General features: G+C 55.2%; 1 protein-coding gene across 1 annotated transcript; it reads right to left on the reverse strand.

The window, feature by feature from the left end:
• Window positions 1-250: 250 nt before the first annotated feature.
• Window positions 251-24,637, reverse strand: LOC132222189 (protein Daple-like). The gene is given in 14 exon segments (XM_059677098.1): window positions 251-518; window positions 2,211-2,300; window positions 5,118-5,263; window positions 6,893-6,982; window positions 7,613-7,709; window positions 9,860-10,003; window positions 12,874-13,058; window positions 13,607-13,831; window positions 13,883-14,068; window positions 15,628-15,765; window positions 20,405-20,550; window positions 22,862-22,988; window positions 23,633-23,776; window positions 24,593-24,637. Coding segments are annotated over 14 exon segments (2,031 nt in total).
• Between the last annotated feature and the right edge of the window lie 1,122 nt (window positions 24,638-25,759).

Consider the following 25,759-nt stretch of genomic DNA (forward strand, 5'->3'; position numbering starts at 1 on the left):
AGGCTCCTCATGCTAAAGGACCTTAATTGTTCTGGGAGAAAGTGCAGCCACACTGACGGGGGTTTATATTTCCTACTTGGGTGTTCACATACCAAAGGAGCCAGATGTGGTGTGTGTAGCATGCCCCCTTCAGGCTTCTACACACACACACACATGCACACGCACACGCACACGCACACACATGTACACACCTAGCACGCAGTCTCCTTGGTTCTCCCATCCCTGAGGGAGACCTGAGATCCTCCCCTCTTCACTTCCCGCCTGCAGTCAGGTAAGCCCTTCCTACCTTTTCCCCTGGGCCCCCTGCTTGCTCTTCTGTCACCTTTGAGCAGCATGGGGTGGCCTCGAGGGGTTCCAGCTGTGATTGAAGAGGCTGAGAAGTACTGGGCGAGGCCTGGTCTGAGGACCCCAGCGGCCAGGGAGGCCTCTGTGGGGTTGACTTTGGTCGTTCTCTGGATCCCCCTTTCTTTAGTTTGATGAGTTTGACTAAGACTTTGGCTCCAATCCAGTGCTTTTTCCTGTAAGAAGTAGGTTTTTAGGACACAACCAAGCCTCACTGCCCCTCTAGCAGGTGTCTGGGTGCCCTACTCGAGCTGGGATTTCCATCACCAGCCTGAGAAGGTGGCGCTTAATCTGGTTCAGAATGAGGGTGCTCTTTGCCATCACCATGCTCATCCCACCTGGGCTCAGGAGGTGGCACACAATGTGCAGTTAATTTGCACAAACCCAGGGGTGGTGGAGGCCTTCAAATGGCAGGAACCCACACTAGCCCCTCGGGAAAACAGAACTTCACACCCAGCTCTCAGCTCTTGATTACTGTGCCAAGTGCAGGAAGTGGTGCTGTGCTGACCTAATCATGCTGGTTGGCAAAATTCCACCAAAACGCCATTTTCAGAAAGAGTCAGGGACCTCCTCATTTTCTGCTAGGTGTAATAATACATGAAATTGGCTGGCATACTCTGCCCATTCTCGTCATTGAGGAATCTGGGTGAGGGGAACAGGGCAGGAGAGTGGGCCGTTTGAATTACAAAGAGTGAGCCCTGGGTGGTGTTGCCTGGTGGTTGAGCGTCTGCCTGATGGGTCGTGGTTTTAATCCCTCAACAAGGGCACATACCTGGGTTGCAGGTTTGATCCCCGGCCCCGGTCAAGGTGTATGAAGATGGACACCAATTGATGCGTCTCTCTCACATAGATGTCTCTCTCTCTCTGCTTCTCTCTATCTCTCTCTCTCTCCCTCCCTCCCGCCTTCCCTGCCTCCCTCTCTCATTTCCCCTTTCCCTTCCTCCCACCCCTACCCTCTCTAAATGTCAATGGGAAAAATATCCTCGGGTGAGGATTGGAAAAATAAGTAAATAAATGAAAATAGTGAATGTAAAAGGTAATTCATTGCAGCTAACAGGAAATGAAGCATTCTAATGTAACAAGGACCACAGCTGGGTTCTGGTCCTGGCTCTGCCACGAAACAGCACTGTGCTTACACAAGCCACTCAATTTCCTCATCGGTGTCTCAATTTCCCTGTCGACAGAAGGGTCAGGCAGGGGTTCTGAAATTTTGTGATTTCTACAGAGAGGCCATGCAGGACTCATGGTGATTTGACCTCAAGCCTGGGCTGGGACAGGACAATGGGAAGGCCCTGCTCCTGGGCTCAGGCCCGGGCCCAGGGGTAAGCCCTGCTGGATGGAGGCCGGCAGTCTTGGGGGTCAAATGGGCCCACCACCGGGCTGCTGCTCTCTGGGGAAGGGAACGTGTTTGTGAACCAGCCCTGGGGGGGTGGGGTCCAGTGAACCCAGAGGAATGGAGGGCAGAACAAAAGGTTCCTGTGCTTGAAGACAGGGGTGCTGGTCCAGGCATCTGCCCCAAGCTTCCTTCCCAAAACAGAAGCATGATTTTCTAGGTCCGGCAATCTTGAGACAAAAGCTGGTACGCCTGCTTTAGTGGCTCTAAAAGCACAGACTCTGCCCTTAAACAGGCTCTTGGCCAGCAGCATTCACCATCCCTCATGGGATAACCCTGAGTACTGAGGGTGGGACTGACAGAAACTCTAAATTCTTTCCATGCTGGGAGGGACCTGCACACAGGGACCTGCCATACAGCGGAAGGTACGGGCCCAACAAACTGGCCGCTGCTCTAGGTGCTACAGCTTCCCCGACTCGTGAAAAAGCAAGCTTTCTGTCCTGGGTGTAAGCTACTGACGCTTAAATCAACTCACTTCTTTGGTGCTGGATCATGGAAGTTGTGCTGAGCCATGCTTTTTTCTTCCAGTTTTTCATTTTGTCTCTGTAAGGCATTTAATTTGTCTCTAACAGAGGAGAGAGGAAAAACAGTCTGTTTTTTTTAAAATAAAACACATAAATTGACTCATCAACCCCGCCTGGGACCTGGCCCAGAGGAGCCGGTGTGTTTCTGGGACTCAGACATCAAAGTGCTCATGACCACCATGACCCCTGAGTTGGAAATATGGGGATGGAAGCATGTGACGTGGGTCCAGGAGCCTAACACGTCCAGGAGACAGCTGAACACCTAGGGTCAGGCTGTACGTCACCTCAGGAGAAAGACCCCGAACCATCTGACACTCAAGCTGGGAAACCCCGCGGGTCCCAGCCATGTCAGCTCAGGACGTTGGGCACTCGGGTCAGACCCAGGGCTAGGCTAGCTCCTGTGGGGCAGACCCACGATACCTTTAGTGGTGGGAGGGGTCTGCCCTCAGTGACTTAGATGGGCATCAGGTTAAAAAGGTCAGTTTAGCAAAGTCAGACCTCCGACCTGGGCCCACTCCAATGTTGGGCTTCTGCTAACACTTCTAGTGAAGCAAACTCAAAGCCTTTTGGGAGCCAGACAGAGAAGGTCAGGAGCAAAGCGGCCTGGGAGGACCTGAGGGAGGAGTGGGGGCTGCGGCGAGGCTGAGCGCTTGGTGTCACCTGGGACCTAACGCGGGGCCTGCAAACAGAGCACCGCTCTCCATGTGGCGGAGCTTCTGACTGCTTTTCCCGAAGGATCCAGAAGCCCCGGCTCTGAAGCACAATCTCTTAATTTCTAAATGTGGGAAGTCAGTTCACATTTTTAAAAACACAGAAAGGACCAGAGAGACACCTCTTAAACCTTGGGCTGCCAGAGGGCACCCCTGCTCCTGGGAGAGGGAGCCTGGCCTTTCTGAAGCAGAGGGCATGGCATGCTTTCCTGTTGTCTGTCTAGGACAGTGATGGCGAACCTATGACACGCGTGTCAGAGGTGACATGCGAACTCATTTTTTGGTTGATTTTTCTTTGTTAAATGGCATTCAAATATATGAAATAAATATCAACAATATGTCTTTGTTTTACTATGGTTGTAAATATCAAAAAAATTTCTGTATGTGACACAGCACCAGAGTTAAGTTAGAGTTTTTCAAAATGCTGACACGCTGAGCTCTAAAGGTTTGCCATCACTGGTGCAGGAGCCATGCACGCAGTGCTTGCTATACAGCGCCTCCCACTGGGCCGCCGGCGCCTGTCCAGTTCCTGCCTCTCCTCACCCATGTGGCCTTGACAGCTTAGACCCCAGCTTTCCCTGCTTGAAAATGAGTCCTCGGCATCCAGGCAGCTCCTCAGGCTCCTTCAGTCACGAAGGTGCCCAGGCCCCCTAATCCAAGGGCTTTCCCCCGAGTTCACCGCAAAGTGAGCACCCGTGAGAAATGATCGCTTGCAAACCACTGGGTCCCTGGCCATGGACCTGCTCTGCTCCCAGCACCCTCGTTTCGGCCTCTGTTCTTCTAGTCTGTGTTATTCTGTTCCCACAGCCGTCCCCTAGCCCCACAAACTCATGGTACAGCTATCCCAGGGCTGGGGAAGACTCCGCTTGGAGCGGGCTCAGGAAGCCTGCCCACTCTCTGACCTCCTACAGACACTTTCTAATGCAAAACCGTCATCAGATCATCCCCCAGGGTACCAGGTCCCTACACTTCTAGTTTGCACCTGCCCAAGCTCTGCTGGTAATTTTTAGCAGCTGCGTTATAGAGAGCCCACTTCAGGGTACAAACTCTCACTTCTACCCCAAAAGTACAGTGCGGTTTTCCATGTCAACCATCCTTGGTAGGTGTTGAGCCCCCTGTAGATGAGCAGACGAATCCAGGAGAACAGTGAGCAGAATCGTCACCCTGGGGAGCTGGGACAGTGCCCCAGTGGTCACTGTGGCCATGTCCCTCTGTCCCACACTGGCCAGCCATTCCCGATCGCAAGGAAGGACAGTCCCAGCAGCACACACCGAGGGGTGAAGACCACCCTGGACCCACAAGATGCATCTCAGATGACTTGACTTCCAAACCACAAGGATTCCAGCACCAAGGCTCTTCCTCCTGCCCTCATTTCTGGCAGCTTCCTAGGCCCTGTATACCAGCATCCCTTAATCACCCACTTCCCAGTGAATCCGACTCATTAGCCGGGCATGGAAGCCTTCCACAGCTGAGCGCTGCCTCCCCCAGCCTTCCTTCTTGCCCCACCTTCACGTCCAGCCCCTACCCCCAGACACACACACTGGCCAGCCTTCTCCCCATCCATGTCAGCAGCAGAACCCCAACTCCTACCACTACGCTTCCTTCTACCTCCATGGAGCTCCTCAATGTCTGGGTGCACATAGCTCTGCTCACATCCCATCACTCCTACTGGTTCCTGGAGACCAGGTAACTGGTTCTGTGCACTTTGCAGGGCCAGGCCTGTCGGCAAACACAATGTCCGCAGAGGGAGGACAGCCCCTGTGCACCAACAACCCACTCTGCAGCCCATTAAGGGAAGACCCGACGCAGAAAGGGCTCAGCCTGCGATCTGAAGTCCTTCCCTAGGAGCCTCTCTTTATCACTGTTGTATTTTTCAAAGTGAACTTGATCCCAAAAGAAGATTAAGAAGCGTCTGGCAGGGGGCAGTGTCTCTGAAAAGCCAACAAAGCCAACCACCCCTATTTGCAGAAATCTAGAACCATCCCCGGGAAAACGAGAGAAGGATGTGCTGGTAGGATGGTCCGTCCCCTTGCCTGGGACACCAATGCACCCAGGGGTTCTCTGCTGCCCAGAATGGTGCGGTCTAGTCGTGGAGCTGGAAGCCACGGCCCCTCTGTTGACGGGCGTCCGTCAGCCCACACCCCTCACACGTACAGCTGCTGCTCCTCCTGGTGCTGGTCCTTGTCCTCCACGTCCTCCTGGAGAAGCCTCTGGTTCTGCTCTTTCAGCCTTTGGATTTGGCTCTGCAGGGGACGGTTTTCTCCCTCCAAGTTGCCCTTGAGGCGGGAGAGCAGCTAAAACACAGATGGACAATGTCTCAAACACCACACGCTCCCATGATTCCACTGCTGGGAATCAACATCCAAAAGGAGAAAAAGGCCACGTGCACAAAGGTGGTCATTTTGGTATTATCTACGTCAGCTGGCATGACCAATACGGCCAATGCCATGGGGATGGCCAAGCCTTCTGCCGCTGCACTGTCCAATCAGGCAGCCACTACCCACGTGTGGCTGCTGAGCACTGAAAATGCAGCCAGTCTGAGCTGAGCCATAAGTGCAAAATATATAATAGGTTCTGAGGACTTAATAACAATTAAAAATAATGTAAAGTATCTCATTAATAAGCTGCCCGGTGTGTGTGTGGCTCAGTAGGTTGAGTGTCCCATTCACTAAGAAATCACCAGTGTAATTTCTGATCTGTGGTGAGCCGGCACGGCCATGGCATACTCAGCCCCAGGCTGCCTTATGTGCCAGGCCAGCTCAGCCTGGTTCAGTGACCCTGAGAGGGGTCAGTGAAGGATTAAGAAAAGACAGCAAGAGAATGAAAGCTGGGTCTCAGTGGGATGCTGCTCCGCTGACATAGAGACAGCGCCAGCGCCCACAAGCCGTGTCTTTATTTTATAGCAGATGCCACGAGGCAAAGGAAGGGCGTGATCAAGATGTTGACAACATTCTCGTGGGTTTCAGTCCTACTCAACTACATGCACCTGAACTCTATCACTCAGGCATGTGGGGCCACGTGTTCGGACCACAGGTTCAAGCTTACCACTGTAGCTGTTGGCTATAATTGTGCTGGGAAGGCTCTGCCCTCCAAGCTGGGCCTTGCACGTCGCAATGAGAGGACTGTGCCCTTTCATCAGTCCAAGGCTTGAACCTGTCCAAACACTGTAGCTGCGCCCCACACTGATCAAGGCACATGCCTGGGTTGCTGGCTCCACTCCCCAGTAGAGGGCATGCAGGAGGCAGCTGATGGATGTTTCTCTCAAAAAATCAATAAAAAATCATATTATTTAAAAAAATCTCATTAATAAGCTTTTGGGGTTACATGTGATATTTTAGATATAAGGGTTAAATAAAACAGACCCCTACATTAATCCCACCTGTTTCCTTTTACTTTTTGAATATGGCTACTAGAAAGTTGTCTGTACACAAACAGGCATGAAGCTGGACCTGAATTTTGGGCTGAGGCTGGCCAGCTCCTGCTCTAGAATATCATCGCGGTTGGTGTAGCAGGAAAGTCCCAAGCTTTGGCTTCAGACAAACGGGGTTCCAACCCGCTACTTCAGAGGGACAAGGATGGGAACCCCAGCTCACAAGATCATTGTGAGAATTAAATGAGATGACACAGAGAGCAGAGTGCTCAGTCGAGAGGATGGAGATGAAACGGTACTTGGATGCTTCCATGCACTGCCCCGACAAAAAGCAAAAATCAGGTGAAAGGTGTTCTGTAGCACACCCCTGCCAGTCATGGCGTTCGTCCCAGTCAACTGCCTCTGGCTTCCTCTCTGCTTCTGAGTGACATTCACACACACCCTTTGAGCAGAGATGCCAATGAGGACCCATTCCCACCTGGCTGAGCCCACGGCGTCAGCCTAGGGAACAGGCCCACCCAGGGTCCTGAGGCCCTCCAGCCCCAGGCCTCACCTGGCCGCGGTTGTCCAGCTCGGTCAGCGAGATGTCCGTGCTCTGGAGCTCCTCCCTCAGCCAGTTGCACTGGTTCTGCCAGCAGTTCACCTGCATCTGGGTGTCGTTCAGGGAGGTTCGCAGCTTCTTGTTGTCTGTGAGCAGCTCGTCCTGTTCCCCCTTCAGCTCCTCGTACCGGCCCTGCCAGCTGTTCACTTCCCACTGCGTGTCATTCAGGGACAGTTGCAGCTCCTTGTTGTCTGTGAGCAGCTCCTTGTATTCTGTGAGCAGCTCATTGGCGTCGGCCTGCAGCTCCTTGGTGAGGGCATACAGCTCCTCTTGCTCTGCCTTCAGCCCCTCACACTGGGCCTGCCTGTGGTTTACCTCCAGCTGCATATCATTCAGGGAGGTTTGCAGCTTCTTGCTGTGAGTCTGAAGCTCCTCTTGCTCCCCCTTGAGCCTCTCGTACCGGGCCTGCCAGCAGCTCACCTCCAGCTGCCTGTTGTTCAGGGAGGTTTTCAGCTCCTTGTTGTCTGTGAGCAGCTCACTGGCGTGGGTCTGCAGCTCCTTGGTGAGTGTGTGCATCTCCTCTTGCTCCCCCTTCAGCCCATCATACCGGGCCTGCCAGTGGTTTACCTCCAGCTCCCTTTCATGAAGGGAGGTTTGCAGCTCCTTGTTGTCTGTGAGCAGCTCTTCCTGCTCCTTCCTCAGGCAGTTGCACTGCGCCTGCCAGCAGTTCACCTGCAGCTGGGTGTCGTTCAGGGAGGTCTGCAGCTTCTTAGTGTGGGTCTGCAGCTCCTCCTGCTCCCCTTTCAGCTGCTGGTGCAGGGAATTGGCCCTAGGGGTAGAGAGACACAAGGCCAAGGGCTGAGGCACACTCTCAGGCTCTGTCCCAGTTGTGCAACCTTAATCAAAACTGCAACCTCTCTGGGCCTCAGTTTTTTTCATGTGTTAATGAAGGGTTGAACAAAATCAGCGGTTTTCAAACTGTGTTCATTGGGGTTCGAGGAGGCTACCCCAGGTACCCCACTGCCAGCTGGGGTAGAACGACAGGCAAGCTCAGACACCACGGCAACAGAGCATCCCTGTAAAAGTCCTTTCTATGTGAGGCTTTGGCACATCTGCCTACTTGGAAAAAGGGTTCTTTGATTCAAACATTTAAACACTGAATCAACATTACTGCTCTAAGACTCTGTGTCTATATCCAGCTCTTCTCCCCAATTCCAAGCCCCTTTCTAATTTCAACTACTGAGATAAATGAAATAGAAGATTCGGGAGTGTTACCTAAATCCACTTAAATCATCATCATCATCATCATCATTACCTGGGATTTCTTGGGGTAGATTATACCAAAAAAGCTCATATGACCAGAGGTTCATGGACTCAATGTGAACACAGGTGTGTGAAGTTTGGCCCACACAGCTTTTTAATTTTTTTTTAACATTTACTTATTTTATTCTATTTTATTTCATTTTAAAGTGTGTATGATTTTATTAATTGATGTCTCCCCAATAAAGACAACTAAAAAAAATAAAATAACATAAAGAAGAAACAGAACAAGATAAAAAGATTCGCATTGTGGTCCTGTGAATACTCGCGGGTTAGGTTTAAGGGTCCCTGGCCTCAAATATGTCTCCAGGTCCTCCCATTCCTCTGTCCTGCCCACAAAAGCAGATTTAATAAAAAACAAAAACATAATTACTGTATCAGCATTCCAAACTTTTAAGGTACCCATCAACATTCAGATATCTTTTAAGGTACCCATCAACATTCAAATATCTTCTTCTCAGGAAAAAAAAAAAAAACACAGAAGGAAGACCTGGCAGCCCCGCCTGCCTCCCAGCTGACAGCCTCTATAGCTGGGGTGTATTCTCCACCAGGGCCTGGTCTATTGTTGACTCTCCTTCCCGACCTGCTGGACCTGCCCGGTCACTGCAGGCAGCTGAGTTTACTCAGGGCTGTGGGAAGGAAGGGTTCATATGGTCACGCCTCTGGGTTGAGGCAAGACTTGGATTCGAATCCTGCCTGTGTCACTAACTAGGAGCATTGACCTTGAACAAGTTGTTTAATCTCCCTGAGCCTGTTTCCTCCTCTGTTGCTGTGGATTTTTTAAAGGATAACAATAGCTCAGTCAATTCTTGTGATTCACAGTATAATGTTCTGCCCAACCACGTGAACCCTGAATTAGTGAGTACTGAAACTGTTCCCACCGGTTCCTGGGAGTCTCTGGTCACATTTTGTCAGCTCATCAAGACATAAAGACGCCTCGTGTAATACACTCAGAGCCAACAGCACCATACCTGGGCCCGAATGACCCTTGTGTGCCACTCGAATATTCCCCGTGAGGCCCAGCGCAGCCTTGCACTTGGGAACACTAGACAGCACTTTAGCACTCCATTTGGGGGCCATTTCAAACAGCGAAATCGCCTCCAAAGCACACAAATTAGAACACCATGGCACTCAGTGGCCCATGAAGAGGACACTGGTAGGTGAGAGCTGAAACAAGTCTGGGGTCAAAGGCTTTGTTCAACCTCAGCTGCAAATGTGCACATCAGGCGACTCTAGTATCTCCCACTCTGGGCACGTCCATGACAGGCCACGGGCACTCATTTGGGGGTCACCAGTGCATTTCAGCCAGGAGGCGAATTCACAAATGGGAATGCGTGAATGCTGAGGACCACGCCCCCTCCCTCATGGGATCGCTGGTGTGAGAGGATGCAGGTACCCCTGCCCGACAGTCATCAGCATCATAACTGTGGGAAGGGAGACTGTCCAAACCGAGACAATGCCCCATCCCAGCTGCCGAGTCCTTCCTTCCAGCCACCAGCTGGAGGCCCCTTTACCTTGTTCCCACCAGGGGCTTCCAGGGCAGGGTTGGTAAAAATGCACCATCACCAGGGGTCTCACTTGAGCTCAGCTCAGCGGGTGCTGAGTGAGTGGGTCTGACTGACATCCCGGCAGAAGCGCTGCAGGGGGCCTGGGGGTTACCTGTCCAGCTCTCACTGCAGCCTCTGGTTCTCCTCGGCAGCCATGGCGCTCGTCCTCTGCTCCTGCTGCAGAGCCTCCCGCTCGGTGGTCAAGAGCGTCCCCAGCTGCTCCAGCGCCGCCTTATGTTGGAGCTGGTCCTTGTATCTGTTGAAGGGAAACATACGCGCTAGGAATGGAAACCCAGGGAGACCTCAAAGCCTGGGTGAGCGGCTTCTCTCTGCAGAGCTGAGGGAGAGGGGGATCCGCATGGGACAGGGCTGGACAGAGAGAAAGGACAGTCACTGGGCCAGCTCTGGGGGTCTCCTCCGGCACAGGATGCAAGTCCCCCCTCCTCCCGCCCAACGTGTCTCCATGGTCCCTTCCAGTCCCTGTCAAAGCAGCCGCCCTCCTTCATCCCACTGGGAACAAAACCACTGTTTTATGAACTCCACACCCTTCTCAAAGAAACCACTGCAAATACAGCAGAATTCCACCGCCCATAACAGCTGATCCCCCTCACCGGGCCCTGGGTGAGCCCTCCTCCCCAGCTCAGGAACACAACTCTTCTTGCTCTGATCCAGGCAGCTTGGGGGCCAGAGTCTTGTCTGGTGGGGCTCAAGCAGCCACCATGGGCAGCTGCACACCCTGCTCCTCATGGCATCCCCAGTCCAGCCCTTGCCCTCGCTCTCCCACAGCCTCCTCCTCAGCTCGGGCTTTTATTTCCTTCCTGTCTCAGTCTGCAGAGGGTCCCACACAGCCTCTCCGGAGGGCAGCAGAGCACAAGAGGGAGCCCCTGACCAGCCCCAGGCTGTTCCTCCTCCTGCAGGAACCTTCCCTGTTCAGGTGACTCAGGGGCCTCCCCAGGTCCAAGGTGGAGACTGAGTCATCACCTTTCAATCTTCCCCAGGCAGGCAAAACCCTTTCCAGACCCCCTTCCTGAGGTGTCCACACCCAGAGACAGGCTGACAGAGTCCACCCAAGTTCCAGGGTTTCAGCCCGTGCCTGCAGCCCCCCCATCCCCGCCCGCCCACCCCATATCAGCTGTACTTGTACCATCTGCCTGGAGCCAAGACTTGTGCGGACTCAGACACACACACCTGCTCGGTCGGCTGTTGGAAGACAAACATTCCTTCCTGTGGCCTTTAGCCACAAGTGGAGGCTGCCCAGACATGGGAAATGGAAGGTGGGGGTGATGGCTCTGCTGGGCTTTCAGGGCGGCGATCTTTCTCATCCAGGTTTGACAAACAGGGCTATGGACCATTAGGGTCCCCACCTCCTGCTTCCCTGTTGTGTCTTGGAAAAGCACAGGATCAAGCATATCGCAACCATTAGTAACCACCCTCCAGCAGGGCAGAAACTGCGAGTGCTTCTCCCCACTGAATCCCGGGTACGAGGCTTGACACCCAGTGCATGTACACCAGGGGAACGAAGGAGCGAGTGTCCCAGGCAAGTGTCAGGTGAAATGAATACAGAGCCCCCGGCCAGTGTTCCAGACACCTCCACCTCCAACCTGCAGCCCTGCTGCAGACACACCAAGGGCCTCCAGCTATCTGTCCAACCAGCAAAAACCACTGAATCACACAGTAGGTCCACCAAGCAAGGAGTCATAGGCAGAGCAATGAATTCCTCCTTCAGACCAGTCAAATGCCACCTGTACAAACCTTCCCATGTTAACAGCCATAAGAATATATCCACACGGTTATCATTGAGGGTAGGGCCCGCAGCACCTGGTGAGGGGTGGGCACCACAGGAGGCTCCCATCAGTAGTCAGCTGGGTGCATTCACCCATGTTAGACAGCACCAGGCGCCCAGTGGGTGCTCACTAAGCATCTTGTGAACACAGGATGGGTACGGAGGAGGCAGAGATGGAGATGCCAAGAGCCAGAAGATGCTCATTCTGGCTGGAAGAAACGAGAGTCTGATAGGAGAAGACATCTCGGCACCCCCGAAGGATGGGCATCTGGGTGGAGAAAGGGGTGGAGGGCTCTGGGGAGAGTCCACAGGAAGCACTGGGTGAGTGTGTAAATGAATGTCATCTCCCCCAAGTTCATGCAGCAGCAGGCGCCCTCTGCAGGCTCTGCAGGCTCAGTGCCCTCCTGGTCCCTGTGATGCCAAATCCCTGCACCTCAGCTGCTCCCAGGGAGCCCCAGCCTGTGCCTAGCATCTTGCTGAGGCAGAGGCATGGGAAGAACTCCGCAGGGACAACGCACAAGCACAGGAAGTGGACAGCTCCCTCCTGGGCTGCTCCAAGTGTGGGAGAGCCTCTCTTTAGTGCATCTCTCCCTCTCTCCCCACCACCTTGGAGTCCTCTGGACATCTCACTTCCCCTAGGCTCTGGGTCCCGGTGCACCTGCCGGGGTCACTGCACTCAGGGATCTGCCTGGCAGGAGCTCAGCCGAAGTTGGCTGACTACATGCACACAAAGCCCTGATTTTGAAAAAGTGCAAAGTTAAGATTTATGCATTTAAGGCACATCAATTTTACCTTAAAAAGGTATATAGAGAGTCAGAGGTAAAGGTGACATGAGAATGGCAGAGTATTGATAATGCTGCTGCAGGTGAGGGGAACACGGGGTTTTAACTATACTAGTCTGTACACGTCCATATATTCAAAACTTTCCAAAATTAAAAGTAAAAAAAAGAAAATCAGAAGTGCAGACTTTGAGACTTGGACAGGGAAAAGGCCTGGGGAGCTAGATAAGGCACGCCCCTGAAAATCGGCAGCTGTGGTGACTTCCCTCCTGGTCCTTGGTTTGGAGAGGAAAGGAAGAGGGGGTAGGAATCCCCCGGGAGCTGGGACCCCAGTGCTGACACCTGGTTTCCCTGAGCTGGGATTAGTGGGCACACCCTTCTCCCCTGGGAGACCCTCCTGCCCCTCAGTCTCCAGCCGCACCAACTCCACATCGCTGAGGGTGAAGGTGGATTTACTTCTCTTCACTGTGAAGCAGTGGGACCAGAGGAAACATGAGGGCCCAGAGTGAAAGGGGGACAGGAGCCCGGGGAGCCTGTCAGTCACTCCCAGCCACAGGCACCCACCTGTCACTGAGAGCCTTGCTCTCAAGCTTCAGGGTCCGACGCAGCAGTGTCTTCTGGTGGCGGTACTTGTCCAGAAGGGCCTCGTGCTCCCTAGTCAGGTGCTCGTGGAGCGCGCCCAGGCACGCGTGTTCCTGCTGCAGGGCCTTGTGGGCTGCCGCCAGCTGCTGGTGCTGGAGCTGCGTGTTCTACTCTGTGAGCGCAGTGAGCGAGGCGCTCTGGGAGCTCAGAGTGGAATTTTCCACCTGCTGGGAGGGAGAAGGGGATGATGCCTCACCAGGTGCAGGCCCAGGGGGACCACAGACTCCGGATCCCCACGTCCCCACACGGAGTGAGGGGCCAAGAGCAGGTCAAGTGCCGACACCAAAATAGCAGGACCCTCAGGAGAGGCAGCACCCAGCCGTGCTGAGGACAGTTCTCCCTGCACTCAAGGAGCTGCTCTGGGAAGGCCCACGGCAGAAACGGACTGCCCCATGGGCCTCAGCTTAGTCCTGGGCCCCTCTCTGAACATGTGACCTTTCTGGGCAATTTATGCCCTTTCTCTGGATAAGCTCCTTGGGTACCCTCTCTGACCACTTTGAAAAGTGCATGGAAAATCAGTAAGGATATAGAGAACCTGAACAGCACTACCCACCCATTTCTCCGATATTTACACAACACCCATCCAACCGCATTCAAACCACCAGAAAGTTGACCAGGAGGAATCTGTCCTGACTCATTCTGAGGCCAGAAGTACCTTGGTGTCCAGCTGCTTGTCCTGCTCCAGGCCCTCGGGCTGCAGGGTGTCCAGAGACGTTTGCAGCCTCCGGTTCTCCAGCAACAGGTCCGGGCTCTCCCGCTCGAGGGCATGGACCCTCTCAGGGGCCGTCGTCAGGGCGCTGACCTCCACGGCCAGCTTCTCGATCTCCTCCTGCAGCCGATGCAGCTCCTGCTCCAGCTTCTGTGCCCGCACCACATGCTCCTTCACCCGCACCTCCATGTGCTTCAGCTCCTGTGCCTGCGCCGCCTGCGCCCTCACCTGCTCCAGGTCCCCGCACAGCTGCCGCCGCTCCCACTCCATCATGGTCACTTTCCTTTTGGTGTCCGTCACTGTCTGGAGAAGCACTTTTTTCTCAGTCTTCTGGCCCTTCATGCGGGCTTTGCTGCTGGTCTGTGAACTCTCCCGCAGCGAACGCACCAGTTGTTTAAGATCCTTGAACTGCAGGAAAACACAATGGAAATGACACAGGCGTGATTTCGGTCCAAATTGGAGACCTAAAGTGTAGGCCTGGAATGCCCATTTCATCATGGACCCAAAGGACGTCCTAACGTTTCCCAAAGGCATGATATGGACAGAAGGTGAAGGCACGGAGATCCCCACCCAGACAGTTCCAGTCTAAACACTTTCACAGAAGCCAAATGACTTAGAAACAGAAACCACATCTTCTCTTAAAACAATGAAAGTGATTTCCTTGGTGCTTTTTACCCTGTTCCACAGTGGCTCGAGAGCTGACCGCCCACCTCTGTGGCCGCTCCTCACGCCACTCTCCCCTGCAGACATTGCACATGATCTTCCCTCTGCTGTGAATGCTCACCTGCCTCCACCCGCGGCCTCCAGCATCACTGGCTCCTTATCATCCTTCAGAGCTCAGTGTGATTGACAGCTCCTCAGGGAAGCCCTGCACCACGATTCTAAATGTCCTCCACCTAATAAGACTCTCCCTGGACCCACGTATATTCCCTCAATAGCACACGTCTCAAGTCACCTGGCTTGTCACCTGTCGTTCCACCTCCTAGACTGGAAGCCATATTGGGGGAGGGTGGATGCATGCCTCTTAAATCTACACAGCACCACCCCAAGCCCCTTTTCTGCAATACTAGAGAGGCTGAAGAACTCAAGTACCTGATACCCAGCCTCCCTTGCAGCTAGGGTTAGTCATATGTCAGGTGTGGCCAATGAGATGTCCACAGAGGATCCCGGGAGGCCTTCCCTCTTTCTCTTCACACTCCACATTCTTCCTGCCCACTTCTTGGCAAGGTACAACAGCCACTGCCAAGACTGGCAGAGCAGGAAGAGAAAAGCCTGGTTTCTGGGTGGCGTCCCTGAGCCGCTGCCCCAGCACTGGGCTGCCTACCCTAGGACTTCCTGTAGTGTGAGGCGGGTCAACCCTGGAGGTTATCCAGGGCTCTGAGTGTGAAGCTGGACATGTTAAGGGGGATCTTTGTCCTGCGGGCTGTCCCATGAGCTGCAGGGCATTTAGCAGCATTCTGGCCTCTCCCACCACAGCCTGGAGCACAGCCAGGAGCACCTCCCCTCTCCTCCCCCAAGTCATGACAATCATAAACAAGATGTCCAGTGATCTCCAGCCAGTGTGGGTCAATGCTTGAGCATCAACCTATGAACCAGGAGGTCACGGTTCGATTACCGGTCAGGGCACATGTTCAGGTTGCTGGTTCAATCCCAGTAGGTGGCATGGAGGAGGCAGCCGATCAATGATTATCTCTCATCATTGATGTTTTTATCCCTCTCTCCTTCTCCTTTTCCCTCTGAAACAAATAAAAAATAGATTGAAAAAACAAAAAGATTGCCAGTGTCCCTGGGAAGCAATATCTGTCCCCGCTCCCCTGCTGTGGCTGGAATTGCTGGTGTGAGCTGCAGCTGAGGGGAGAGACTGGTAACCCGGGAATCACTGCTGGATTCCCAGGACAGCCTAGGGTCCTGGACTCTCCCTCTTGCAGGCAGGGGCGCCAGGGGAGGCATGGAGCTGGGGGGCCTACCTCCTGGGCTTCCTCAGCCTTCAGGGTCTCGATGTCACGGAGCAGCTGTTCTCTCTCCTCCACCAGCTCCTCACAGAGAGTCGCCAGATCCCGGCTGGCCTGCTCTTCTCTTTCCATCTGGACTTGCCAGTCTTCAATCTACGGAGCCAAAGACCCAGCCCGTGCAAAAGTCCGTTTCAGGGAGTGAACTGTGTTTTAAAGCAATCCCGAAACCTGTCAGCCCCACGGAACACTTTATCAGGCCTTTTCTTAAGGGAAACCTTCCTGCCCACTTCCTGGGGAGGTACATCAGCCACTGCCAAGACTGCAGAGCAGGAAGGGAGAAGCCTGGCTCCTGGGTGGCGTCCCTGAGCCGCTGCCCAAGTCAGGCCTAGTTGTGCAGTGAGCTCCCCATACCCTGGACCATCACCTCTCAGCCCATGGTGTACACTTCCAGCTCATGGTAGAGAAAAAGGCCATGGACACCCATCGGTCAGCTTCCCTCCCAGCTTTCCACTGCTCACTCTCAATGCTTCCGTCTTAGGCCGTGTCCACTACTGTCCTGAGGGTCAGGCCACATTCCTGGGACCAGCAGCCACACTGGATGTCCTACAGGGACTTCACCCAGTTGGTGACATTCCTATTCATCCAGCTGCTCTGAGGGGTCCTCTGCTATCTCTCTCCCTCCTCTCCCCTCCAAGTAAATGGACCACCAAGGCCTGTCCTCATTCCCCATGTGGCTCCCCCTCCACACCCCACTGCTGCCCAAGCCAGACCAGCTCCATCCTGCCTGGACGACTGCCCAATCAGCGGCCCGACACGGAGCTCTTCTGCAGAACCACCAGTGCCTACTCCCTGAACATGAACTGCCTGGACCCGCACGTCCCACACTCTGTGCCTGACACCTGAACACCGTGATGGATGCAGATTCAGACTCAGGGTGGGCCCTGAGGTGCGACTCCCAGGCGAGGCCCGTGCTGCTGTCCCTTCCCACTGACACCAAACTCATGACCACAGGGGATGGGGAGAGGGTCGTTCCCTGCTAACGATGTGACCGTGAGCAGGTGTCCTTAACTGACAGTGCCAGCAAGCAGCAGGTATGGGTGCCAGCTTCTGTCAGGGTAACATGCTCAGCTCACACCTGGCAGGGGGCAGGTACAACAAGAGCTGACCCCTCCTGAGAACGCCAGGCCCCTCCCACCCTCAGAGCTTCTGACATGGTCATTCTGGGCTGGGCCCAAGAGCCTGCATTTGACTTGTGACCCTGATGCTGGTTTGGGATGATGGCTCTAAAGCTAAAACAGAGGAGCCCCACAATCCAGATCAGGTGGCTCTCAGAGCTTTTAAACACCCGAGACCTCAGGCCACCGACTAGAACCTCTGGGGGCAGGACCTTCAGACACCCAGCAACCCAGTGAGCAGCAGGACGGAGAGCTGGCTCCATTCACCTGGCTGTGTGCGGCCTGGTACAGGCAGGTTGACAAACTCCCGAAAGGATCGCTGCTCTAATGCCAGCTCTGCCTACTTCTCCTGGGCCGAGGCCGCCCTGTCTTTATCTCACAGGTCTGGGCACTGTCTCCAGACTCCTAGGAAGTAGCAGGCAGGGAGCTTCTTCTCCATGAGGGGGACGGTCAGGCACAGTGGGGCTCATATCCGTGCCCTCACAGCACCCTGTGGGCACACCCAGCCCCCTGCTCCAACATGGGGACCCAAGGACGGGGCAGCCCCACCCAGCCAGGGTCAACAGCAAAAGGCGCTGCAAGGAGCTACGTGTCTGAGTCTTTCTCACAAGTGAGAACATCTTTCTTCTCCTTCCTGATCGCTGCCTCACTTCCTAGCACCAGGTCTGGGCTCAGCAGGAAGCAGGCATCTGCCCTGATGGCAGCGCCTGCTCTGGAGCTGGCCCTGAGGGGGGAGGCCCTGCACAGCTGTCACTCCCCCTCATTCAGAAAAGGGCACCGGCCCAGGGAGTCCAGTGATCTGCCCAGAGCCCCACAGTGAGGATGCGGCAGAGCCTAACACACGGCAGTGGGCTGACCCCAGGCCTGCTCTCTCAGACGGGGCCTGGGGGGTGTGCCCCCCCCCACTCTCCTGCCTTGTTCACCCCTCCCGGTCTTACTGTTAATCCTTCTCCCTGCTGCCCCCTGTCTGTCCCAGTGAAAGGAATGTTATGTCCAACCTTTGCATATCTGGCGTGGCTGCTTCTTGTCTGAAGCTGTGACTGCCCCTTCCCCCCTACACCCCCTCCCCCCGCTGGACACCCCCATCTTTCTCTGCTTCTTTTTGCCTTGGAACTGAACTCTCACTCCTGTCCTTCCCTGAAGGCCCTCCCTTCCCCTAGGGCAGCGGTTCTCAACCTGTGGGTCGCGCACAATGAAAATACATCCTGCATATCAGATATTTACATTATGATTCATAACAGTAGAAGATTTACAGTTATGAATAGCAACGAAAATAATTTTATGGTTGGGGTCAGCACAACATGAGGAGCTGTATTAAAGGGTCGCGGCATGAGGAAGGTTGAGAACCACTCTGAGAGCTCACTGGGCTGAGATGGTTTCCTGTCTTCCTCAAAGCACCAGGCTTGGGCCGCGGGCTCCTGTGTGGAGGCTCCAGGTGCCCAGAGCACGCGGGTGCCAGGGGCCTGCCATCAGCCCCTGTGCTGCGCTTGTGTTCCCACGACAGGCCCCAAAGGGCTGCCCTCTTCCTAAGAGGAATGCAGTCTGAGGATGTCAGTGCCAAGTGAGGGTGGGGGGCGCACCCTCTCTAAGGTCCACAGAAAGGTCATGAGTTACAGGGAAGGACGTGAACTTCGGGAACTAAGGTTTACACAGACCGAAGGGAGCCTACATCCTGGGCGACACTGGGTGGTGGGAGAGCCGAGCTGGCACCGGGGGGCCTGGGACTCCAAGCCGCCTGTCCTGGCTGACCCTGGTCCCTTCTTCTCAGACACCTCCCAGAGGGCCACGTTGTCTGGACGTGTCCAAGATGGGCCTGTCCTGGCTCCAGGGAGGTCAATGTCAGGCCACGTCCCCTGTGGTTTTTAGCTGATGGCCCAGATGCACCATCGATCCAACATTAGGGAGGACCCATGATGCAGCCAGGCCCCAGCGGGCTGAGCAGGACAGGGAGGAGAGCAGAAGGGCCGCCTTCGCAGGGCTCCTGGCAGCAAACAAGGGACAGTGCTAGTCTGGGAACTGTGGCCCCTCCCTCCCACCAGGGGCTCAGAGCCAAGACAGGTCTCTGAGGGCTGTGGCAGGACTGTCCTGGGGTCCTACAGGGATCTGATCAGGAGAGGAAGCGGGGATGGGACCCGAGAGACAGGGCTAAGGAGTCATGTGGGGAGGCGGCAGCCACCACCTGTCCTGTGTGTGCGGAGGAGGGACCGGAGTGGACGCCGAGGGCAGGAGAAGCATCAGAGATCATTTGTCAGCCCTGCCGGGAGCTGGGCCAGAGGCTACAGCGCAGGCCTCTGCAGCTCACCCCTGAGGACCCGCCCCGTTGGAGGTTCTCATCTTTCTAAAGGTCAAGACTTTCTGTCTCAGCAGAGGTTGAGCTGCCATTTACAGAGACATTCACTGTGCCCGCCCACGTGAATCTAAAACCCAGACTGTCCGGTGGCTTTCCCTGAGCTGCGCTGCACAGAGGGACACGGTATGAGGGGGGCCTTCCTGCGGGCCCCCAGGGAGAGGACACGCTGCTTGGCCGCTGCTCTGCTGCAAGGCTCACGGAGCCTCAAAGGACGAGATGCGAGAGTCACTGAACCTCGGACGTCCCAGGAGAGGCCTGGAGAAACCACTGCACAGCAGGAGGCGCGGTCCCAAGCTTCAGCCAGAGATGAAGTTCCAGCAGAGCTGTGGCCAGCGGGACCCAGGTCTCCGGTCTGCAGCCCACGTCCCTGCCATTGCCAGAGCAGCCCCAGCAAATGACGCTGGCAGGACCCCTGTGCCGGTCGGGACAGACACCCAAATACCTGAAAGCACCAGTCCTGCCAGGTGGTCAGCAAGCAAGAATGCCCTTGCGCCTTCCTCACCCGGAATCTGGGCACCCGTCAAGGTGTGCTCAGAGCCCGTGACGCAGCTGTGTCACCTGTGGTGGCTACATGGACTGAGGCCCTCTGACCCAGAATGACCGGCACAGGGAGGCCGTCACTAGCCTCTCAGGGCCCTTCTTGCCATGTGAATAGGGTCCTGGTAACTGTAGGATGAACCTGGCTGGTAAGCCTGTCTGTCCTCCCAGATGTCTGTTCCTCTGTGCTACTGGGACGGCCAGGTTTGTCCTGAAAGGCAGTGCAGTCCAGCCATCTCTTCTTCCTCATCCCCTCGACCGAAAGGAGAGAGTGGGCACTGCGCTCCTGTCACCAGCAGCCAAGCCCTGAAACGGCCCATCCATGGTCTCCACACGGGAGTGAGTCTTCCATCGCTGCTTCTCTCCCGGGCCCGCCTGATGGTTTCTAACAGGGCGCTGCTCTCCTTCCATGAGGCACTTACCACGGGCTGGACCCTCTGCCTGCACTAACTCACACCATCCTCACCACACCTACTGGTGGGTGCATCGCTAACCCCATTTCACAGATGAAGGCAACGAGGCACACAGAGGTCCATCGTGTGCAGTCTCACTGCTGCAGGGACTCCTCATGCTGCCTCGTGACGCCTCTCCAGGAGGCCTCCTGTCCCCCTATCGTAACAGTGGCTGCACTGGACTCTGCCTGTCCCCCAGCTGCGCATGCTCACCGACACCTGGGTGCTCCCCCTGGCCACTTACATGCCTGTATGTTCTGGACACCACCCACGGGTACCTGCTTTCTGAGCTGCTGGTTCTCCTTCTCTAGCTCCCGGCGCTGGAGGCTGCTCTCCTGCAGGGCCAGGGAGGCGTCCCGCAGCCCCTGGATGGTGTCCTGGAGGCTCTGCTTCTCCTTGTCCAGCTTCAGGAAGCAGCTGGAGGCTGAAGAGCAAAGTGGAGTGAGAGCCCATATTCCAGGGGCCTCAGCTTCTGCTCTCTGCCCCCGGCCCTGAGACGGCCATCACCCTGAGCCCTAGGCTTGAGGGTCTGGGATGGTCAGCTGGGTGCCCTCCCTTTTTCCCAAGGTGCTGTTGCTGTCTGCACCTGAGGGTTCCTCGGGCGGTTATGGCCCCTCTGCTGGCTCAGCTGGGTTTGTTAGGGGAGCAAGCAGAGCTTAAGAAGAAAGCAGATGATGGCAGAGAGAAGCCAATGCAAAAGTTCAAGACAGTGGAATTGTTGGCACCACTTTCTGCCACGTTTTAACCTGACCGTCAAGCCAAGGATTTCAGAGACTAACGGAGATGGCAAAGAGAGTGTGCTCTCGGTGCCAGCCTCAGAGTGGTGGGAATCCAGGTGGCTCAGCCGAGGGTGTAGTGGGGACACGATCATTGACCGTATGTCTGTGGGTGGAAGAGGCTATGGGGCACATATGCCCAGTATCGCCATCTCTGGGTAAGGTCCTTCAGTCACAGATTTCATTTTGTACTTTCACAGTTGCATTGAAAGAGAATGAGACAGTGTATCCAAATTGCTTTAAAAATTCTAAGTGAGATGAAAACATAAGGTAGAAAAAGGCAATGTCCTCCTTTGCTTTGAAACAGCTTCAATGCGGAACAGAAAGGGGGCACAGACCTGAGAAGAATGGGAGTTCGCAGCCCCTCCCTGCCGCCAGCAGGTGCGTGACTTTGGTAATGTCCCGGGGCTTGTTCAGGAGGAAACCATGACTGTCTGAGGGGTCAGGGTTGTTCCCTCGCCTGTCCCTCCAGGCCACACACTCAGCTCTGGGAGCCTTATCACACTGTACTGCTAGTAGGGCTGCTCACGAGCACCCCAAGAAGCAGAGCAATGGGGATCTTTGGATAAGACAAGGGCGAGAAGAACAGCCATCCTTTGTTGGCGCCCCGTGGGCCAGGCACAGCCTAACGCTTCACTGTCTCCTCTCACACGATACCCATGGCAATCCTGTGAGGCAGCTTCATTACCCCCATTTTTCAGATAAGAAAACTGAGGTGCAGAAGAGGTCACCTGGCTAACACGTATAGGAGCCAGGACTTTAAACCAGGCCTTTCTGACTCAAGAAGCCACCACCCCAACCACACAAAGTACGTTCACGCTTTTTTCGTGAGCTGCCAGCTGAGCAGTAGGAGTTGGGAACACGAAGAAGAAGTCAGTCACTGACCCTAAAGGCCTCAGGAGCTGCACTGAGCATCTGAATCAGGGAGGCTTTCCAACCCCATCAGCCACCTTGGTCTCTAACAAGCACATCTGGTCTGAGCCAGTCCCTGCCAGCTGGCACCACTTCTGTGTCCCACCAGGGGGCAGTGTGCTCCCCAGGAACCTGAACTCCCAGAGCCTGGGTTCCCAGGACTGGGGAGACACCAAACCACAGAAAGAACTAACTTCTCACACAGACTCATAGTTCAGTGAACTGATTTTAGGTTTGGAGCGGATGGGACGCCTTGAAGAGGGGAATACCCATCTGCTTTCAACAGCCTTTCCGTGACGCTGAGGAATGTCGCTAAGAATTGAAATAGCAGCCCCTCCCCAAACCAGCCTAAGGCCCTCCTGGCTCTGCAGAGCTCTAAGCAAACCCTAACCTGCACTCTCAGGTGCACGCGTGCTATTATTGGACACAGGAACTGGCTTGTTGTTTGCTGGGTGCTGAGGCTCCTGCTGCACTGCCGGCCACCGCACCCACCTTCCCTGGCCACCCCCTCACCTCCTCTGGGGGCTGGGAGGGGGCAAACACCAGAGGGAGAGGAAGAGGCCTGGGTCCCCTGAACAGCAGCCACTGAGCAGCCCCATCCCAGGAAGACAGAGAGCAGACCATACCCATCTGTCCGATGATGAAATCGACGGAGGAAACCATGGCCCAGGTACAACTATCATGGAGGTGAGTGACCACTGGGGACGCCTCCTGCATCCAGAGTTTCCACTCCTCCACCGACAGATCGAAGACCCCCCGGGCATCAGCGTGCTGTCACCTCGAAGCTCCTGGTACTGGCTGAATGGAAGCTGAGAAATCTGGCAGCACTTCCTTCGCATTCCGCGTCCTGACTCAAGGTGGCCGGGCCCTTCATGCTCTTGGGGAGAATTGCAATGACACAGTTCCAAATGGCCCTTCAATAAAACCCTATTTACTTGGGTAGAGGAAGGGCTGACACAAGAGTTTCAGAGCCAAGGGCTCAGCTCCCTGGGTAAGAGAGAATCCACAGCCAGGCTGGCTCCCAGCCACCAGGGGCCTGCTGCTTACCCTCTGACAGCTGCTCCAGCTCCCAGTGCAGGTGGGCGGACTCCTCCACACTCTGCCCCTGTGCAGTCTTGAGGGCCATGTTCTCTTCCTGCAGCTCCTCAAGGCATTTCTGGTCTGTGTCCTGGGCCTAGTGCAGGAAGTGGGGGTGGGGTGTGAGGATGTGGACTGGGGCAAGCTCTGGAAAAGCCCCTGCCCCCGTGCATCTGTCCTCATTCCCTCAGGATGAAGGGCCTCCATGCCCCTGCTCAATTCCAAAAACACAGCTGCACAGAAATGACTCCAGCACATGGCCCAGCTGTGAGACTTACAGCCACTAAAAGGTATGCTGACCCAGTGACCTAGAGGATGAAGACACCCGAGGTCTCTGAGGGGTGTCTGAACAAAGTGACGTACAGCGCAGGGCTTTAGAGCAAGTGCTATGGTGACGGCAGCTCTGTGGCCCCTTAGCAGGCCTAACGCCTTGGAAAGGCCATTGGGACTCACACATCACAGCTCAACCCACATCATGAACGCCAGGGAGACCCTTTTTTGCAACAGAGGCCCAACCCCTCCATCCTCACAGGAAAGCAACACAGCATCAGGCCCTGTCTGTGTTGGAGGCTTCAGTGGTGCCCACTCAAGCCACTGAGCTTAGCAAGCGACTCTCTGCCCTCAGAGCGTCACTGTGTTGGCAGCAGCACCGATCCAGTAGCTGAACATCAGAGAAGGGCACAACATGAACCTAAAACTGCCCCCATCTGTGCTACACGTGGTGACCACAGCTTGTCCTACCAACTGTAGGTGGTGCAGCCTCGATTTCAGCTGCACATTCTCCTTCTCCCGCTCGAATAGCTTATCAATCCAATACCAAATCCAATGCTCCTGGAGATGGCCCTTGGTGTCCATGGAAAAATAATCGTCTCCAGTCAGCATGTGCTCATCAAGAACACACATGAGAGCCATCAGGTTAAGGCCCCTGGTCATGACAACAGCTCTTCCAGTCACTGCACCCAAACCAACAGCCTAGGGATGACTCAGTTGCCGCAGGAAGTTCTGTCTCCACTTTCGAGCCCCCGCCTTTCTCCATTGGGCCAGGTCAGATGGAAAAATCCCCGCAGGAAGACACTGTTTAAATTCGGGACGGGAACACTGTGAGAGCGTCTGACATGTACAGCCTCGGTGGTTGGACGCATGCACCTGCTGACAGGTGTGGGACGTGGCTGAGCCACTTCCTTAAACAAGGAAGGGTGGGGCTGAGAGTCTGTCCTGGCTTTGAGGGCCGAGTCTAGGCCTCTCACAGTCACTCGACTGATCTGGGTCCTGGAACAAAATTCAGACGATCTTTTGTTCAATAGCAGGTCCTATTTGAACATGTCACACACCTACTCTTAGAGAAACAACAGCTCTGGGCAGTTTCCCGGAAACGAGGGTCTGTAAGACACAACAAGCAAACAAGGACTATGGCCTCTGTGTGCCAGGCACGTTCTGGGGGTGGAACACAATGGTTGGGCTCTCAAGGCAACCTCACGGGAGGCGTCCACTGCACTCACTCCTGTCCCAGTGCCCAGCACACACAGTTCGGCTCATCCCTCTCATCTCTGGTCCCGCCCCACCCCCACAAGCCCTCCCAGCGCCACTCAGTCTCAGGGGGACTGAGTCTCCCCTGAATGCCCTCAGAGTCTGCCAGCATGCATACACAGGGACATGCTCATTTCTCTTGGCAGGCTGTTCTCCAAGGCTTGCCCCACTCACGGGTTCTAACACCTGGGAGCGGGCCAGTAGCTCCTGCTTATCCATCATGTGTTCATTTCCCCGCACGGGCCAGAACCCCGGATTCTGGGTAGAGGGGAAACCGTGCACCTACCTCCAGTGGACACGGTTCTGCTCAAAGCCTGGCAGCCGGAAGGGTTTGGTCACTAACTCTGGCTTCACCTGGCAGCCCCCTCTCTGCCTGTTCCTGGCCCTGCACTAGGTGCTGTCTGTCTCTGCCACATTCACTCTTCACAACAGCCCCCAGAGGGAGGCAGGGACAGTCCCTTCCTACACACGAAGAGGCTGACTTGGGTCAATTAAGGAATGAACCCCAAGTCACAAAGCCAGCCAGGGGTTAAGCTGGGCTGGTATTCAGGCTGGAGAGGTCCAGACCTGTCTCTTCACTGCCCTCAGCAGCCTTGCACCTTATCCTTAAGGAGTCTGCGTGGGTAAGGAGCCCCGACCACTATCAGTGATGTGAGCCAGAGCACATGGAGGGGCTTCAACAGGAAGGAGGCCCAGCTCTCCCCCCTTGGCCACTGCCCCCAGAATTCTCATCTTGTGTCTACCCAGCAGTCTCACCATATTCTCTGGCCCTGAAGGATCCCATAGCACAGCCTCTCAGTCATCCTTACAACCAACTCCTACTCAGCCTTCAAAACCCAGCTGGAATTGCCCACTCTGAGGACTTCAACTCCACTCTATCCCACCCACTGGGTCAGATGCTGGGCACCCAGAGTGCCCACTATGAGGCAACACTGAACTGGCCTGTCCGCCCACGCCCCCCACCCCAAAGGCTATTCCTGAATGGCAGGACTATGCCACCCCTCTTCTCATGGGACCCCCAGAAGTGTTCAAAGACAATTGTCAGCTGAATCATACCATGAGGGGGAGTCAGAGGTGCCATGTGAGTTGGGCCCTGAAGGACCTGGGGAAAGGCAGGGATGGACAAGTGTCCAGAAGCAGAGTACAGCATGGAATGAAATGATTTATAGCTATTCTTCCAATGGGCCTCAGTTTTCTTGGGTTGTCAACCTTCCCCATGTATCAGGCAGCAGAAACATCTAAACCTGCTTTGCACACCCCACCACCGCAGAAGTGAGAGACCAGACCCCGAGAAGCTTTGCCCAAGTCCTAAAGTGGCAAAGGCTGGGCCTGGAGGAGGCA

Source organism: Myotis daubentonii, chromosome 19 (assembly GCF_963259705.1).
Source record: "Myotis daubentonii chromosome 19, mMyoDau2.1, whole genome shotgun sequence".
In the NCBI taxonomy this organism is placed as follows: Eukaryota; Metazoa; Chordata; class Mammalia; order Chiroptera; family Vespertilionidae; genus Myotis; species Myotis daubentonii.